General features: G+C 37.9%; 1 protein-coding gene across 1 annotated transcript in view; it reads right to left on the bottom strand.

The window, feature by feature from the left end:
• Positions 1 to 7779: 7779 nt before the first annotated feature.
• The window catches only part of ASNS (asparagine synthetase (glutamine-hydrolyzing)), a 58652-nt gene continuing 45778 nt past the window's right edge, over positions 7780 to 20653 (bottom strand). The window contains exons 8-12 of the mRNA XM_063450747.1: positions 19264 to 19370; positions 17110 to 17210; positions 16670 to 16751; positions 16413 to 16568; positions 7780 to 8032 (exon numbers count right to left, since the gene is read on the bottom strand). Coding sequence (XP_063306817.1) covers positions 7823 to 8032; positions 16413 to 16568; positions 16670 to 16751; positions 17110 to 17210; positions 19264 to 19370 — 656 coding nt within the window. The 3' untranslated portion in view covers positions 7780 to 7822. The remainder of the gene's footprint in view (positions 8033 to 16412; positions 16569 to 16669; positions 16752 to 17109; positions 17211 to 19263; positions 19371 to 20653) is intronic.

Here is a 20653-nt window from a genome sequence, read left to right as displayed (position 1 = left end):
ACCTAGCTAACTCTCAATATCCCTTTCAAGAATCCAGATGACAAAGAGCTACTGGGTCAAATATGCACTAGTTATCATAGACATTTTGTCAGGATGGCAAGAAGCCTAGCCGGTCATCAATGTGACATCCAAGACCATATACCCAGTAGTGCATTGTGAAAGTTGCAGAGATCACTCAGTGGATTCATTGTTCCAGATTCAAGACTCTCTCTGCAACATGAGAAGTGACATTTGTTGATTTTGACACACTTTTGACTCTAAAGAAAAAATGACTTGTTAAATAAAAAGATACCAGCAAGTAGGTGTTTGATGGCCATAATAATGCCTGACCACCTGCCATCGATGGAAAACCGAGGACCCCAAAAGGAGACCTCGTGAAGCTGAAGGGATCCAAATGCCAAGCTTCCTCAGGATTATTTGCCCATCCTGAGTTTGTGGTGATATTAATATTGACTAAATGATCCGAGTCCACCTACGCTGATGTAGCGTGGGACAGGTTTAATACTACAATGCATAAGCAAATGCGCCCTAGCCAAGGTTATTATGTCCATACACATAATACATGACAAGGTACTCTTGACACACCACATTCATGCTTCAGAACATAAAAAGGAGCACCCCTCGAAAGGGAAAGTTTGATATATATATATATATATATATATATATTGATGCCATAGGTGTGCCAAGGGGGGTACCAGATGATTTTGCAGTAAAAGGAAAGTTTGAGTCCATTTTCCCAACCGTCACTGCTAATAATAATAATAATATTTTGATTTGCATTTATTATACCTATTGCAACCAACAACGTTTACCTGTCACCATGACTACTTGTGCCTATATTCCAGATAACACAAGTCCATATGGTAATGTAAGCTTGTCTATTTATGATGTCCCTCTGAAGAACTAAGAAGACTTTAAGAACCGTTACTTCATAGGGTTTCTGTGCCTTGGGTTAACACGTCTTCCTGATACTAACTTAATAAAGTTTTTATCTCTTAGAATTTAACATTTCATAGGGGGGACTGATGTGGGATTATTAAAAATCTTTATTGTACTTGTATTGAATTATTGTACTAACTCCATTTTAACCTTATATTGTGACAATCCTCCATTTTGTCCTCCTAACCTGACTTCTTCAATCCTCCATTTTGTTCTCATGACTTAACTTGTTCATTTTAAAACTACCTTACGTGACTGAATTTCCCAACCCAATTAGTATAGTAGACAAAGACTGTATTTCCTGCAAAGACACAGGAGTTGCTGACTACTCCCTAAACTTGTAAGATAGTATAGTTTGAAGGCCACGAGAACACAGTAGTAATGAAATGTTCTATTCATAAGAGACCTTGCACCTGGACATGAGGCCTGATATCACTGACTGTGTAAAATGACGCTCAAGCCCCCCTTTCCACCGAGTAAACCTCATGCTGGGAAAGATGGCGCCTGAGCCTTCTGTCCACACCCTTGTCCAGAACAATACCACCTCCCGGTGGGAGGACACCTAGCTGGTCACTCAAACCCCTGAGCCAATTAATAATATTGGTGGGTGGACACGAAGTTAGTCACATAATTTTTAATCCAATTAATGATGTTTATTTGTTATTATCTGATATTCAATGATGATGTCATTTTGCTTTTAAAAAGATCTGCACAACTGTTTTCCAACCAGATTGCATTAAATTTTCTGAAGTGCTTTTAACCTGAACTCCATGTGTCAGTGTGAGCTTACTTCTGCGTATACGCAATTTAATCATCTCAGATTTGGACAGGAACAGATAGACATTTAAACATATTTGTTTATTTCTAAATTAATCTACATCAATACCACCAGTCATTTTGGCCCTTGTTGGCCTTTTTCAAACACTTGTACAAAACAATCAGAGTGTTATGAGTCATTTTACACAGCCTGGGAAAGTTCTTTGGAATTTTCCCACGCTGTGTAAAATGACACAGAGCACTCTGATTGGATGGATTTCAAACCATCCAATCAGAGTGTTCTGAGTCTAATTGCCTTTCCCCGCCCTGCGGAGCTCAGTCTGCGCCGTGCCCTCTCCGGGTGAAGATGGATTAATTTTTTAGCATCTGGTTTTTTATTTTTCGTCTGATTTTTTTTTTTGCGCTCTGTTTTTTTCATTTTATTTTATTAAGTTCGACGGGTATTATGGTTTTTATTTGGCCTTTTTTGGGGCTGAAAATTAAGATTTTAGAAAAAAGAAGACATCAATTTTTTTTCTTTTACAGGAAGTTATTTTATCCGGTCCCCCCCATTGTTATTTATGGCCCCCACCCACCGCTCAGGGGTGGGGGTTGGTGGGGAGGACAATAGGTCCCCCCCATTATCCTTTAGGGCCCCCACCCGCCGCTCAGGGATGGGGGTCAGGGAGGGTACTAGGGTTTGTTTGTTTTTACTAGTGAGCAGCCACAGGCTCACTGTTTAATAGACATGCCCCTACTCGCGGTATAGCGAGTAGGGGCAGAATTTACTAATACTAAGTAATCTTTACTTAGTATTAGTAAATGTGGCTGAAAGACCAACTTAGGTCTTTCAGACTTTTGGTAGATAGCAAACTAATACCATTCAAATGAAATTCCGATCCGAACAAAGTCCCGAATTGCGTCCTAACACGAATGTAGAAACTGTTCTCATTCTGTTAGGACGCAATTCGGTAGTTTTGCCGGCGTCCTGTCTAAGTGACAGGATGTTCGGCAATACTGACAGGATGCATCGCGGGAACTACTTTGTCTTATGTTTCAAAGAAAACTAGAGCACATAGGAAGAAATGAAGAACAGATCCCGACAGAGGGAGAGAAGAGGAATCGATTAAAGAAAGGTAAGTTCGGCATGATACTGCCGCTTTAATATTCTCTAGAGAATCTGCATTTTTTTTTTCTGTATGACAAATGAGGTTTTACGAGCTTGAATTGTATAGAATTGAGAAACATAATCACAAGTAGCTACATTCATTTACTTCAGTATTGGTATATAATATATATATATATATAGTTTATTGCAAATGTATTTTACTTCAACTATATTTGAAAATTACTGCGTGTTCTGCAATGTGCAGCAAAATTTAATTAAGATATGTAATTTTTTATTCTCTCAGCTTTCCTGTAAATCTAAAGATCTTGTGGTCAGCCAGACTGTATTCAGAGTGTTTATAACTAGCAGGAGCAACCAAACTATGATTTATTTTAGTCTTAAGACTATTCTGTCATTGAGTCCTATTGTAATTACTATTTCAAACTTCACGTTTAGTGCAGTATGTCCTGGATTATTCTATGATTCATTTATATTTTATTCTTGGTATTCGTTTTTATGTGTTTAAATGGTTCTTTAGCTAAACACTATTGTTTAGAATACAAATAGTATCTAATATACACAAAATGTATAGTATATAGAAAAGAGCTACTTAGCTTTATGAAACAGCTTCCCAAGGTCCCTTCCCTGTTGGTGACCTCACACAGACAAAATATATACAGAAACATGGGATACAGCTGGATATCTAAAATAAAAATTACAAATAATAGTGAAAAACTGTTGGAGTAGGTTTGTAATGCCCCTACTTTATATGGAACTCACAAACTCCAGATTAAAGAAACACCTTAAAGTTGCCGTCCCCACCAGGGGAGATCTGGTTACTCAGTCTGCTTGGCGTCCTCTGGATCAAAATCAGGAATCAGGTAGGTAGGTATAAAATTATTTCTTACAAATGAATTTCAATAAAATAAGTGTTTTTTAAAATTGGTGGTACAACACTGGTCCTACATGTTTCGTTTCTATGGAAACTTCCTCAGGGACCACCTATTATACAATAACAATCATAACATCTAACAATAAAACACTATTGTTTAATCTGTTAAATAATGGCTGTTTCAGTACAAGTGAAATAGTTGTTTGTGAATCTAACAGGGTTATTTAATAAAGTGAGAATTCAAAGTGATATTAAAATGTTGGGCCAGAGTTGCCGAACTGGAAGCATAGTTGACTTCAAGATTTTTTCCAGTTCATCAAGTTTGACCTAGAGTTGCCACCTGGCCAGTATTTGACCAGCACATCCAGGATTTGAATCTGTGTGGCTGGTGCCAGTATTGCAAAAATACAAACGCAAATGTCTGTATTTTTCGCTGATGTTTTGCAATACCAGAACCTGCCACTAGGGTCTGTAGTGTTCAGGCCTTGCTATACCAGATGGTGCTGGTAGTGTTTGTGGTGAGAGGTGGTGACAGGAAGTTGAAGCATGTCCCTGTCCTCTCCACTAACAAAATCCACATGCTCGGTGCGGGAGGAGATTTACTGAGAGTGCCAACCTGCAGCAGGAGATTGCATTTCAAGTAAACTAAATAAGGGATGGGGAGAGACAGAAGTGGAAGGACAGGCTGGGAGACTGATGTAGCTGGCATAAGAGGAGAGACACTGATGGGGTGGCATAGAAGGGGAGATACTGATGGTGGTGGCCAAGAAGGAGAGCCACAGATGGAGTGGCAAAGAACAAAAAACACAAATAGGGTAGCATGAAAGGAAAGACACAGGTGAGATGGCATAGAATGAGAAACACTGATGTGGTGGCATAGAACGAGAAATACTGATGGGGCGGCATTGAGGGAAAGATTAAGATGAGTGTGGCATAGAATAAAAAATGCAAATGGAATAGGAGAGACACTGATTGGGTGACATAGAAGGAGAGACACAGATGGGGTGGCATAGAAGAGGAAACACTGATTGGGTGGCATATAAGGAGAGACACAGATGGGGGTGGCATAGAAGGATTGACACTCCCAATGTCAGAGCTATTACCTTTCATCTCTGCAACTGAAAAAAAGCTATCAGTAATGTTACAATCGACTCTACAGGCGGATTTAAAAACATTTACATAGATCTGCACCACGAAATAAGTACCCTGGGTGAGAGAGCTGACCAGTTGGAGGCAAAAATGAATAAGTCTTGCACAGCTCATAATGAGCTTATCTATAAAATATTATTTATGGTGAATTCTCACAGTAGCTTGCTATAAAGGTTAGCTGGCATTGAAGACAGTCCCATGGAAATGACTTACATGTCATGGGGTCTCATATTCTCCCCTTATTCAGGGGAGCTCACAGCTTACATTACAGCATTCTTGCAGTGCTGGCGCCTAAGTTTACAGTGGCCCTATTACTTAATCAGGTGCATTGTCTAGCTAGGCCCAATAACTTATAGACTCCACTCCTAAGGACTCAATAGTGCAAGGGTGCCCAACAGGTAGATCCCCAGATTTTTTTTTTTAAACTACAGCTTCCATGATGCTTTGCTATTCTAAAGGCATTAATAAAGGCATCATTGGAGTTATGGTTCTACCTTTCGGGCACCCCTGCGATAGTGTATATCTACTACTTTCATGTGAAGGGCACCCTCATGACCATTGCACAGAAACACAAAGTGTATCCTGACTCTTATAAAGATCTTGTCGTTTATCTGGACCTGTCTGTTACCACTATGTCCCAATGAAGAGCATTCTACCCGGTTCCTAAACTATTGTGCAAAAACACAAAGGTTGATTCCTACAAAGCTGCTAGTCTGGCAGAACAATGCTATCAGAGTGCTTATTTCCCCTGAGAATGGCCTGAAAGCTCTCTCCACTTGAGGCATTCTAGAAACGTCCTCTCCAAAAGCTTCTTTGCCTCCTAAGGTAGCATCACTCGGGAATAAATCACTGAGCACCTCTCTTCAGGAATCATTGAACGCTCTTCCATTTGCAGGCCAAGTTGGACTCCTTTGTTTCCTATTCTCCATGTCCATACAAGTTTTTCACATTTACTTTATTTTTTTTTATTTTTATATTAGGTATGTTACAGACTACTATGCCTAGGTTACCTTAAGTGTGCTAAGCCTAATTTTCTCGTACTTTGTATTTTGAAGTATTTTAAGGATGATAGATAGAAAGTGTATTAACTATATTTGGTTGTTTGGCATCGTTGTAGTCACAAGCCAATGACAAGCAGGGTTAGTCATTAAAAGGGTTATAAATGTCCTTCTGAAGCACATCCATTGGATAATATTTCTCCAGCATATGACGCGATTATTAAAATTGGCTGCTGGAATTTCAGCTAGCATTAAAGCCAGTCAAATTTCCACAAAACAACATATTTACCAAAACCAGTCAATGTTTTTTGACTTTTCCAACTAATTAAAATGAATTCAGAACTATATGTTACCCATTTCTGGCCTAGCATGAATATTATTAAGTGGGAGCAAGATCTGGTTATTATTGTTTCTCTAGTGGACTGGAAGAAGGCCATCTCCCATATCCATGGTGCATCCAAATGTCTCTCCCACCGTGAGGCACAGAAAACACTGTGATGGTACCTTGTGCCTCAAAGAGTAGTTTACATTTACACTGACTCATCGGCACTAGTACAGAGTATAGTAAACAGTCTTAAGGGATCTGACATTTACAGAGCTTTTTCCATGAGTATGTTAAAGGGACCTTTAAATTAATGTTATTATATATCCTGTTAAAAAAAAAAAACATCTATTTCCTACTTTCAAAGTCTGTTATCCTCCCTTCTATTCATTAAGACTAAATAGGCTGTCCACGATAAAATTGAATGGAGAAACTACCTGTAGGTGTGCTGGGTCAAAGCATGAACAATCATGTTCTAAGTGGGAACACTACACCTCTCCCGTTAGATGAAAGTCTTACAGATATGTGAATGTGCATACAGTCTGTATCCATGATGTTATTCCTTTATCATGTTATGGTTAAGTTCTTTCTTTTCTTGTATAAATACTGTTGTTATAATAAATAGGGAAAGGTGACTACCTTGCTCTCTTAAATGCATGTTTTGTGATACTGCTATAATTATGTTATGGAAGCCATATGCACACCATTATGGGATGTTTCCTGCTCTACAATATTGCTGGATAACCATTGGAACCATTGGAACACCATTCCTGATTGTAAACGTGGAACGTATTATGTTTTGCATGTATAAAGTTATCTCTATGGACAAAACTTCCCTTCACTAAATTAATATTATCATGTAATAAAGACTGATCAAACAGTTTTGTAGTGTATTTATGTTGAAATTGATGTCATAATTTGTTACAAGTTAGAAAACCCTTAATATTTTAGGTTAACAAGGGACAGTCAATAAATTTGTGTTATATAATGCAGAGCTGTTAAACTCAATCCTTGAGGGATATTACCCTGCCAAACATGAGTTTAAAAAAATTTGTCTTATTAAAATATAATGAACCAATTAACTTTGTGCCTCATTCAGAGTTATGCATTCACTTTAAAATCTGGCATGTCTACGCTTTGCCCTCAAAGGCTCGAGTTAAAGAGTCGTGTCATCACAAAAGTCACTGAGAATCTAATTTAAATCAAGACGCAAATTACTATTTTTCTATTTTTTATATGATGATCTTTTTCTGCCAATATTTATCCACCATACATGTATGGACCATTTCTGCATGCCACTATAAAAACTTTTCATTTACTTTTTCTAGCAGTAAATGAAACAAACAACATGGAAAAAAAAAAAAAGTAAAATCCAACAGATTCTGTTTAACAAGAGGGCTCGTCAATCAACCTGCTTGTAACTTGCGCCTAAGTGTATAAAGGATTTATAAGCTCGCGGCAAAGTGTGAAAGCTTAAACATTAAACTGTAAAAAAACAATTCCCATGATTATAAATTTCAACTGAATAAATCATGTCTTGAGAATTTTGTTGTATACGTAACAAGTTGTTTGCTGCTTTATAAAAAAATATTGCAACAAAGATTTCACAAAAGGATTAAGATGGAATAAATCTTTTATTTCTCCAGTTTAAATGAACTCTATGCAGACATGGTAGACACGTAATGCTTCAGTGTGCGAGCAGATGGATCTGTGGCATTGATCCATCGGGGCATCCAGTAATGAGTCAACCAACCAGCACGTCCCGGATAGTATTTTTCAAAAATCTGGCGATAGAAATAACCTTCTTTTGTTTTGGGTGTATTAATAGGAAATTTCTCAGGGGCTTTCTCCATCATAATGTCATCCACCTGTAGATAAAATATTCAACAAACAATAGCAATTCAATTAGAAAGAAAAGTAGCAAACATGCACTTTCACTTATTAATGGTTATTTTATTCCACCTACGTCAAGAGAACAATGTACTTTTCCTGAGGGTATTCATGCAAAAAGAAAAAACTAGACTTGTTGATGAGAATGGTATCTCTTAACAAATATTGGCAAACGTAAAAACGGGACTATGTCTACCTACCAACGAGAAGCTGTTGTGGTTAACATGTCAACAGACTTAACTAGAACTGTTTGTGAAACTTGATGGAAATCATATAGTTCCACCTGATGTCTTGTACATCTTCTAATTATCTGAAAAATCATTAAAGGAAATCTCTAACATTAAAAATATATATCTTTTTTTTTTTACTATCAGGGTGTTCTTTGCTCTCGTTAGAAAGTAATGTTTAAATGTATTTTTGTTTCAGTATGCATAGATGGCATATTATTTAATGGAAACAAAACCACAATAATGAAGTTATATATATATATATAAAAAAAAAAAATAGTGTTGTAAATAAATAACATTTCTCAATATTTTCCCTAAATAGTCTATAATCCTCTTACAAATATATTATTTAATATGCGCTCAGTTCTCACTTGTGTGTGTACATATATCTTTATACGGTAGATATATATCCCACACATTTTGTATATGTTGCCACATTGCCATGATATTGCCAATACCGTATCGTCCTACACACACACATATATATATACACACTCTGATACACGCACAAACATACACACAAAAGCACACTGATTTAGAGAGACACACAATAACACAAAGATACACACATTGGCAATGACAGATACAGACACAATCATAGTGTGTGTCTGGCAGTTTGTATTGGTATCTGTGTGCATGTCTGGACTTGTGTAACTGTGAATGTGCCTGTGAGTGTGTGCTGGCAGTGAGTATCCTTGTGCGTCTGCAAGTTATATATATATATGTCTTCATTCCATATCTGTGTCTGTGTATCTCTATGAGCGTTTGTATCTCTGTGTCTGGGAGGATCTGTATGTGGGGCAGCTGCTTGCAGTGTGTTGTGTGTATGGGGGCCGCTTGTAGTCTTGATACGTGAGTTGTGTTTATGGTGAGGGTGTGCTGTGCGTGAGGGTTGACTATGTGTGTATGAGGGTTACTGTATATGTATGAGGTGGACTGTGACAGAGTGAGTGTGACATGGGTGACTGTGGCAATGTTATTGTGAGAGTGACAGGGTGACTTTGTGTGGGATGAGTGAGCCAGTATGACTTGGGGGTGACTGTACGTGGCTATAGGGGTGAGTTTGGGGGTAGACTGTGTGTGGGGAGGCTGAGCTTCTCTATAAAGCCTCCCCTCACAGTGCAGCTCAGATTTTTTATTTTGTATTTAGTTGAGATCCCTTCCTGTTTACCTTTTCTGCAGTGAGGGGTCACTTGATTCCCTGGTGGTCCAGCATTTTCCATGGTGATCCAGTGGGCTCCCCGACAGATCTGCACCTGTGGCTCAGTGCAGACCTCTCTGAATGCCCCTTCTTGTCTCTGACCTAAATGGAGCATCTGCAGAGAGATGCTACCAGATGCTAACAGCAGTGTTATAGTTCTCCCCACAGGCTCATGCAGTTGCGGGGGTAATCGTTGGCACTATTTGCAATAGTTAAAATCCTGTATACACAATTGCAGGGAATGGCTTCATACCTTGGCAATTGTGTATAAACGAGTGGCGGTATGAAAAGGTTAATGAGAAAGTGCCCCTAGTGGTAGTTATTCCAACAACGATTACAAATATGTTTTCAGACAAATGTTGTAAACATTGTCGTTTTGCACAAACAATAATTACATTGTCCAAAAAAGGGACAGCATCTATATACCTAAACCACTATATTAAGATGCAGTGGTTTTCTTGAGAGGTGACCTATTAAAGGCATATTGTACACACCATAATAACTACAGTATTCCAGTGAGCACTGTCTCTAGGTTTTGGGTCAAAGTGTTTACCAAATGGCAGACAATCACTAGCATGTGAATGCCCGTGGACTCCATAATTGTAGTGTTTGCCACTCTAAAACAGTTTAACTATATATGTTGAAGCAATTTGGGCTAACACAATATATACGGTAGATTAAATTGTAATCAATACTATAGGCTAATCACAGTGAAGTGGAAGGAGTTCTACATTACTGATTTCACTGGAATTAAGACTTATGTTTCTAGTTGTTCCTGCACATCTTGGAGGAGAGAGGAACATACTCTTGATCTCTCCCCCCTATATATGTGATATATTGTATGGGAGGCATGAAGGCTGTTGTTTGCAGCCTTTTGAAGTACCTGCTATATGATGTAAGAGGTTAGGGCTGATGGTTGAACCAGCTGATTTCTATGCATTTTACAGAAGTTTAAACTACTAATGCCCTGCTCTATTGTTTAACCCAATAATGCATTTAGGATTTTGGCTGCCGTAGGCCAGTCAAGAAGAAACATCCCCACCCCATATAATTTATCACCTTCACATTAATAAACAATTAGCCATTTGGCATATCCAATTAGTCATTTGATAATGTCCTTTTTAGAATGCTAGCAAAATTCATCAGACTGTTTGTCCCTTTTTATCCTGTTTTGACTATTGCCTCTAAACTTATTTTTTGTTTTTAATGATTTTTGTAGTATTAAAGTTGGGACTTTGGAAGTTGGTGTATTATTTTATGCAATTCTAATTGAAGAGAAAATTGTGTGGTGGACATATCTGAATCCATGAAAACAAGGCATCTACAAGGTAGGAGATGTTGCTCTTCGTTTACTATTTGTTTGTTTGATCTCTCCATATGTTTCTTTGTCAGCCTAGGTCAAAATATATTACTAGCTTAACACTGGGTGTTAGGGAAGCATGTGGCCCCTGTGCTCTCCCAGGAGTATAAAAAAAGTATTTTCACTCACTGGTGACCAAGAGAAAAAGAACCAGTGGGTTGGCACTCTTATGATACTCTGCTGCTTTCCAACTACACTGAATATCCTCATAGGCAATGGGGGAAGCTTGTCACACTTGCCAGGGCTTAAAGGAACACTATAGAGGTCGGGAATGCAAACGTATTCTTGACCCTATAATGTTAAAATACCTGTTTGGCCCTCTGGCCCTCTTTAGCCCTCTGGCAGAGTGTGGAGATGCTGACGGGCAGCGCAGCACGCTCTGGACCACTGCCCCAGGAAGCACCTCTAGTGGCCGTCTGAGTGACTGTCACTTGAGGTGTCCCAAGGGAGCAATGTAAACACTGCCTTTTCTCTGAAAAAACACTTTTTACATGAAAATGCCTGCAGGGACTAACTATACTCACAAGAACAACAAGCTGTAGTTGTCCTTATGACTATAGTGTCCCTTTAATTTCCACTCACTTGGGCTGAAATATTAAGTCCTTGTAAGTACACTGAACAAAATTATAAACGCAACACTTTTGCTTTTGCCCCCATTTTTTATGAGCTCATGTTGCAAGCATCTGTACACAATTCCTGGAAGCTGAAAACATCCCAGTTCTTGCATGGCCAGCATACTCACCGGACATGTCACCCATTGAGCATATTTGGGATGCTCTGGATCGGCGTATACGACAGCGTGTTCCAGGTCCTGCCAATATCCAGCAACTTCGCACAGCCATTAAAGAGGAGTGGACCAACATTCCACAGGCCACAATCAACAACCTGATCAACTCTATGCGAAGGAGATGTCTTGCACTGTGTGAGGCAAATGGTGGTCACACCAGCTATTGACTGGTTTTCAGACCCTCCCAATACAGTAAAACTGCACATTTTGACACACATGCAGATACACTGACACGTATGCAGATACACAGACACATATATATATAAACTGATACACAGAGAGATAGACAAACACACACACACACTGACAACATACAGATACACACACTGATACATATACAGACACACACTGGCATACACACAGACCCATACTGAGAGACACACAGATACACACACACTGACAGACATATAGATACACACGCACACACTGAAATACAAACACCCACATACACACTGACAGACACAAAGACATACAGACAAACACAGACAAACACACAGACCTACAAATACACACACAGACACACTGGCAGGCATACAGATACACACACAGACACACTTTGCATGTACCAGAGTATGTATATGTTCTGTATTAGTCTGTTTGTGTATATATCTGCAATTTGAGGGTAGTATGGTATGGACAATGCAAAGGTAAAGTGGCAACATATATAAGATACATACATATTTAATACAATGGGCAACACATGCATATTATATAGGCTAATATATATATATATATATATATATATATATATATATAAAATTATGGAAAAAAGAAAAAATGCTCTTGCACTCACGCTTTAAATGTCCCTTGTGTGCCGGGTGCTAAGCCAAGGCTTTAAATATCCAAAAAATCCAAAGACGTAGCAACACTCACGGTCCAGATAAAAAATCCAAATTTTATTAAAGCATATTTAAAATGATCGACGTTTCAGTCCACTACACGGGACTTTCCTCAAGATCAACAGTTCTCAGAACTGTTGATCTTGAGGAAAGTCCTGTGTAGTGGACTGAAACGTCGATCATTTTAAATATGCTTTAATAAAATTTGGATTTTTTATCTGGACCGTGAGTGCTGCTACCTTTTTGGATTTTTTTTATATATAAATATGTATATATATGTGTGTGAAGGCAGAGAGGACGCATGCAAGGCGAGCTCCTGAGCAATAACCTGCTAAACCAGCTATATTTCTGCCAAACTAAAAAGTTTTCAGCTCTGAGAAGTTACTCACCGCATCGTGGAGAATCTGGTGACTCGGTCAGTGCCGGACTCGGCACTTTCCTGAACCGGACTACACTTCCCTCACTTGCTGCGGCCATCAAGCCTGTCAGGCGTCGGAGGTATGTCTCAGCAGCTCTCCAGACCCCACATCCTGACATGGGGAGCGGACACCTGCACTCCCCCCCCCCCTCTCTGGACCGCGACACTCTTGGGAACAGGGACTGCTCTGCTCGGAAACACCACGTGGCTTCCAAGATGATGGCGATCACGGCTTGAGACCCAGCTGAGCCCCAAACTGCCACACTCATGACTAAACTGGATCTCCTGTTTCAGAGGTTCTGGGCCACAATAGAAGCAAGTAAGCAATCTGAGCTGACGACCAGCTTTCAAACCTCGGACACATCACCACAAACCACTCACCCACTCCAATCCACGTTGTACTTGTGGCCTCCTGGTAGCCCGACTAGCTGCCAAGCACCCTAGTCTCCAGAGCAGAGACCAAGAGAACATGGCACTGACCAGTTGGCATGGCACAAGCCCCGATGCTAAACCAACCACAGAGTGAGGCCTATTAAAAGCCCAAAGATCAGGGACACTCAGTCTCCTAACTCCTCAAAATAGCGGCTCCAGTACCAGCACGGATCTGGGGACATCAGCTGAAGGCTCACTGTACGTACTATATATATATATGTGTGTGTGTGTGAAGGGATTATAGAATATATGGGGAAAATGTCTATGACACTGTTTTCTTATCTGTAACTTTATTATTTGGTAAGTCATTTTTTTAAATGCTTTTTGTCTCAATCAAAAAGGTATACTTCAACAGCTTTTTATGGGGCGTGGGAAGTTTTTCTATTTAAAATGCCCTATTGGACATTATTAGTTAGGTATCAACTCCCTTACATTTTGCAATAAAATGGGTGAAGCCCCATGCACTGCTTTCCACGACTCCATCCAACGTCAGCCAGGGCCTCGCACAGTCCAATAAAAGGCTTCTCATTGAGAATCCTGTGATTGGACTGTATTGCCGGCTCTTGCATGGGTGCATGTTCAAATTCTGAGCCAGGGAGAGTGTTAAATAGAATAAAAATAAGGAGAAAAAAAAGCAAGCACTATTGAGGGTAGAGTGTTCTGGCTTCCAAAGTCGCAAGTGGTAGACGTGTAACAAGACCTCATTTCCAAATGTAAAAACATGTATAAGTGAAAAGTTTTTTATGTATACATGTTTTTATATGTATTGTCGTAAGCGTTTGGTGAGGCAAAATGTATTTGGGGTGTTGAAGTAATCACTGTTTGCATTAATTTCTAAATGTACTGTATTTTAAAAGATGTCAATAATAACGTTTGCCAAAGTATGTCTCATCGTACACTAAACAGTACAGAAAAAAAACAAAACACTTATAGTGGTACATCGCCATCTAGTGGCTGATTTGTATTAAAAGTGATGTTTTAAATATCTGAATGGAAAAAAATGGATACATTAAAAATTAAACACAACTGCGGGAGGGAAATCATAAAATAATTTCTTCTGCATGTGCATTCAACATTTATTTAATAGAAAACTGATTTTTGTAAATGAAATATATGTAAAAAAAAATAAAAATAAAAAAATGAGAAAGAGAAAACCCATCCCTACATTTAGTTTATGGCAGGATAATCAATACATGCACCTTTGGTCAACAGTGTTCAATTCCAACCACAAGTCTCTCTGTTCTTCCCTGCTTCACTCCCTGCTTAGTGCAGTGACATCATTCGGCATTGCCCTGTACAGTCTACAAAGCAGGCGAGACTTACAGATGCATGCTAAGCATAAAGATCACATCCTACTAATTATATTCCCATGCATCGTTTTACTGACCACAATGAAACTGATCTTTGTCAAACAGTTAAACTGATGATGCAGGGAGCAAAGCAGAGAAGCTCATTGAGAAGGTGCATTGATATAGCTGATTGATCCTGTCTTTTTTAAAGGTAGGGATTCGTTTTTCTGTTTTTCATTTTTTTGTTTACATTATCTCCATTAAATTATATATTTAATTTCAATACTTGATTAAAGGATTATTATATTACAAATATTTTCAGATGACAGTTGTCCTTTCATTGTGCCTCTTGTGCATGTACTGCATACTGAGTCTAAATGTAAATATTGGTTGTGAAATCATTTAAATATAAACAGGCATTTCTTGAATACAGATCTAGCTTCACACCAGCTGGCAAAAAGCCTAAACAGATGCCTAGTATGCACGAATGGGTCTTACAGGCACACAGAAGTCTTTATGAGTTACAGCTATAGTCTATCTCAGTAGTCCATGAATGTACAGGACAGAAGCATAAAGAAACATTTGCTGAAACAAGATGTTAAGTATCGATAAGGCCCTTGTATGGATGTTTTTACAGGGTCGGTGCTATCATAATGTTGCACACTGGCCACCTTAGGGAGCATTGGCCTGGGGCACGCAATTTCCAGGTTACAGGTGGGATAGGGGTACACAAAAATCCCCCTTCCACTGATCACTCTACATACCATAGACTTGCAGAAAACGGTAGAGGATGTTCTTTATACACTTAACATACATTAAAGATGGTTACATTTTCAATAGGTGTTATTAGAGACATATCATTGGGTAATAGGCCCCATGAAGACTTTTTCTGGCCAAATTCCTATGGACAGTAGCTTGGTATACGAGGAGTCCACTGGTTTCTGCCCATTTTGAACCGATGGCACTACTGAACATATTTCGATAGTGAAGGGAAGAAAGCATGATGTGTCTTTTATCTGCTATCACTAAGTATTCTTGGTCAAACACTGTGGTTGTCAGCATTGTTGTGGTGAGTCTTGCTATGGTGCTCCTGATATCTGTAGCTGTGTTAAACGATTGTGTTTTTCTTTTTTAGGTTTATTATATTATCAAGTTGTATTTATTATTATCATATATTATATTGTGGAGGTTATTTATCATGTGTGCATGTTTATATTTAAAGTTTCGCATTTTTTGTTATACTTTTGTATACTTTGTGTATTATATATTGCTATGATGTATGACATTAAACCAGCTTTCTTCAGTAACCTAACCTTGTTAGCACCCAGTTTTATTCCTCCCACATAGCTGTTTCTGTTTTATTTAATGACTGTGTCCCAGCCTACATAGTAAATTGATGATTATTTGGTATAAGTGTTTAATCATGCAACTGCCTTCAAAATCCCTGACTTTGTGCAAGTGTACCTAGAAGAACGTATGCGGTTTTCAAGGCAAAGGGGGAGCCACCAAATATTTATTAGGGGGATTTTCACGCTAATGTTATCTGATGAAATATAATTTCTTGACTTTTTGAAATATGCTGCCATACACACACAATGATAATCTATACTATATCTATAAGAAAGTCATGTTATAGTGTGTTTGGATTGACATCCTGTAGGATCTCATGACTTATCTTATTTGGTATCTCATGTGTCGATATACCATACGTGTTTTAAAATGTTTTCTATTGTTTAATACATGTCAATAACAAACAGGTTAGGGCATTGACGAGTTTTAGTATTTTTTAAAATAAATAAAAATACCTGCTGTTCAATGTATTCCTGAAGAACTGTGTACCAAGATTTCTTGACAGACATTAAACCATCGCTAAAGGCTTCCTTTGGTCTCCACAGTATGTCTTTTGGAAGAAGGTCAGAATCTTCAAAAGCTTCCCTCAGGAGGTATTTTTCAATTCCATTCTAAGTTGCAGACCAAGAGTACAATGCAGGTGTTTATATTTTTCAGTTATACAGAAAGGAAGCATTTGAAGAAATACATATTTCTGAATTTCATTCTATACCTTTGGAATTCTGAGCTCTGGAGGCAACGACAGATAATAAGATGTAAAGCGATGATCCAGAAATGGCACTCGGAGTTCAAGGCTTGTATGAACAAAGAAAAACTATCTTTAGGTTTAAAAATAACATAAAATTCACAATAAATATTTCTTAGACATATCCATAGACAGACATGCCACCGTTTTATTTATTTATAAAATATTTTACCAAAAAGAATGTATGATATTTCTCTCATTTTCAATTTAGTCCTTGTGAGCATATCTAAATACATGTTAAAAATGATAAATTGTAAAAAAAAAATTCTGTGCCAATCTATAACCAAAGCACAGAATAAAACACAGAATTGTATGTCCCACGAATAGATAGAGCACCATAAAATAATTTCAGCTTCTGCATTATAGCATTTTGATATTTAATTTATGGGTTTGGGAGAAACACCTACCCATGTGCAGCAGTTGTTCGATCAGCACGAAGTACATCAAACAAATAAAGTTCCCTTAGCAAGCGCTCACTATCTTCTGCAGCCTCTTCTGGTGTTGGTGCCTAGATATATGGATGACATATGTTAGAAGTTGTGTTAAGACCTGCAGTCCAAAAACAGGGTAAGAGCTGTATGTTACGTTTATCCAGAGCTAACTAAATTCCAATGTACTGATCATGATAGCAATTTGTGCTTAAACAAACTGAGTGTTCATGGGTTGGACTATCTTGTTATTTGAAGATGATCTCATTTTTATGTCACATCAAGCATTAGAAGAATTGTTGTATTCTAAACCTGGGAAATGTCCACTTTAAAGTAGACCTGTCATTGACAGCTGTGTAGGTTAAATGTCCCATTCAGATTACAATTAATGAATCAATTGTATAGATTAAGATAGATAGATAGATAGATTTGCTAGTTAATGGTACCGCACAGTATAAAACTACTCCATGGTATTTCATGTCATTAAGTATGCTGAAGCCCATCTGACTGCCAGAAGGGACCCTTTCCAGTAGGGGTAGATACAGGCTTCCCTGTTCCTGTTAGCGACCTCCTTTATTTTTTTCTGGGTATCGTAGTCTTTACTGGGCCAATGTCTCTATCTGCACCAGTTTGTTTTCTGTCTTGGTAGGTTTTCTAGTATATCCTCTAAAAGTGAAATGGAGAACGTTTGTTGAGACACTTTATGAGTTGAGCAACATGCTTAGCACCATAACACTACCACGTATTTTAGTGGTTATGGTGAAAGGAGTCTTTTGTTGTAGACCTCCCCTTTCTATCATACTGTTTTCAAGTATTTATTTATTTTTAAATTAAGCTCGCCTGGCAAGCAAAGCCTTGACTGCACAGGAAATATGAAGGTTTCTGTAATATATTTCCAAAGCCATCAAACCTTAGACAGCAACCATAGGCTGAAAGCACAGACAGCAAGTTAGTAAAGGATACTGTGTCAAAATCTATTCACTAAATACCAAATTATAACAGAAAGACAGCTGAATACCATGTGGTTGCCAAAAGTCAAACCTCCATTCAGATGAAGTTTGATTGTTTGGTGAAGTCAGTTAAACATGCATTTAATTTGGATAATTTCATTATTCTCAAGCAGATGATGTATAACTAAATTACTATTGAATTCTCTTCATTTGGCTATTCCAGTCCCCTGATTGAGACCACCCAAATCTCTAATCTCCGCAACCCTAAGTCACTCTAATGTCACCCCTTTATCCAGGCAACCCTATAAGGAAACCTCAATCCTAAATCCCTCTCAGAGATACTCTTACCCTAACAACGTTTTCATTGCAATATGTAAATTAGGCAGTAATTCAGTTGAGCTATTATCAAATGGATTTCACTGCAGCAAAGAGAACCATTGAAAACAGCACGGATCAGTTTGGGTTAGCATTCAGTTATTAGTGAATAAAAAGAACCACAGAGGAATTTTAACAACCCCCATGCAGGAGAACTGAGTCAAATTCAACCTGCCAAATTTGCAAAATCAAATTCAGAATTTTATTTTTCCACATATCATTTTTTTGATGTTTGCATTGAAAATACAATAAAGATATTTAAATATAAAGGAGCCACGTGCCCTAACCTAACTCAGATTTGTAACATAAAAACCTGATGCAAGGAAATTCAGAGTTTACTGAAGAGAGTTTGCTGTCCTGGCCGGTGGAACTTTGGACACAGTTATGATCACATTCTACAGTTAAACTACAATAAACCTCAGAGGGTCCATGAGCAACACTGGACGAAGTTCAAAACATGTAGCAAGCACCATGGAAGTCAATGAATTTACCTTTGTACAGTATACTTTTAGAATTTTTATCAAAAACATATTTTTTAATAAATAACCTCACAGTATATCATTCTGTTGGACAGAATGACCGGCTGATAGATAGGTCTATCTGTTCCTTTTAAATAATTTTTATTGACTTTAAACTTTCCAGTGCCAGGGAGCAGGGAGTAATTTTGAGCTCTCGGACAATGACTTGCAGGAATTACATGCAATATGAGGAACAATTACAGCATATCTACACATATATTTATATTGATATCACTTTTGTATTTTTCCCTCTTAATTTAACATCAAACAAAGAAGATAAAAAGGATTACCTTATGAAAATAAATGTATCCCTGCGTAAGTTCATCGGAGCCCTCTCCTGAAAATATCACCACACTGTCTGTTTTTTTCCGAATGTACTTGGAAATCAAATACATTCCTGTAAACAAATAAAAGCTTGATTATATAATTGTTACTTATTTACCTTATCATATAGTCCTAGTTCTAAACTGTTCTATTGCTGTTAAAGGGACACTATAAGCACCCAGACCACTTCATCTCAATAAACTGAGTCAAACGATTCTTACACGACACCTCCTCTGAGTGCTTTTAATGGAAAGCTTTCGATTTGAGGAGCATTGCACATACAATTCTCTTCCTCAATGTTGCTCTATGAGGACAGATGACAGATGATGTCACAGGAGGAGGAGTTACAGCTCAGTCTCAGCCTGGAAAAAAAGTAACTTTTCCACCCTTTATAAAATTTAATTGGAGGGGGGGCGGGCTAAATCTAACCAGTACCGAGACCACTGTAGCGTGCTAACATAATTCTAATGCTATTGTATGCCTAATGCTGTAGTGTTTCTTTGATACAGAGTTAAAATATTCAATTATATAATTAAACATTAAAGTCATTATGTACTTCACAGAAAATCCTTGTGCATCAGGCAAGGATTAATAAAATCTTATAGAATAACTTGCAATGAATTAGTAAGGATTCCCAAGAGATCAACTACTTGTCATAAAACTATCTTATAAAAAGCAGATTCATTACTTAATCATAATCCTTTTTAATTATATTATATAACACTAAGGCCGGCTTGAGTTTAATCATATAGAAATGAACATCAGTGTTATGGAGCATGAAAAAAATATATATTCAGGGGGTGAATGACACATTTTGAGCAATATAACTGCTGTGCAGGAGTCATAGCATACATTGTGAGTATATTTAGCTGTATTTTATTTATTTGCCACTTTGTCTAAAACACTGATTTTGTATCAGATAACCTTTTTTAGTATTTTTGCTGGTAATTCAAATTTTTTTTCTGCCTTTCTTTTTTTTTTAACTATTCCAGTATTGGCTAAACAAGAAAAGTTATTCACTGAACCAGGAATTGGTCAAGAAATTCATTCTTATGGGCCACAATGACCTCATATTCTCCAACTCAGCTATTCTTTCGGCTATCAGAGTTTTGTTGCTTACTTAGTGATTTACATGTTGCTTACTGAATAACTTATTTGTTATCATTGGCCCACCTATTCCAAATTTTGGTTTGTACGATTGAGTCACATTTAGTGTCGGCCATTCAGTGGCTGCAGGGTTGCATAAAAGATTACCCTGATGCTTCAATAACTCAAGTTGCACCACCTGGGGGATGAAGGAGACCACAACTTCACGTATGTTCTTGAGACCAGATCCATCATATAAATTCTCTATAA

Source organism: Pelobates fuscus, chromosome 4 (genome assembly GCF_036172605.1).
Source record: "Pelobates fuscus isolate aPelFus1 chromosome 4, aPelFus1.pri, whole genome shotgun sequence".
Taxonomy (NCBI): Eukaryota; Metazoa; Chordata; class Amphibia; order Anura; family Pelobatidae; genus Pelobates; species Pelobates fuscus.
The sequence above is the reverse complement of the archived record's forward strand: the minus strand, read 5'-3'. Positions and strand labels throughout refer to the sequence as shown.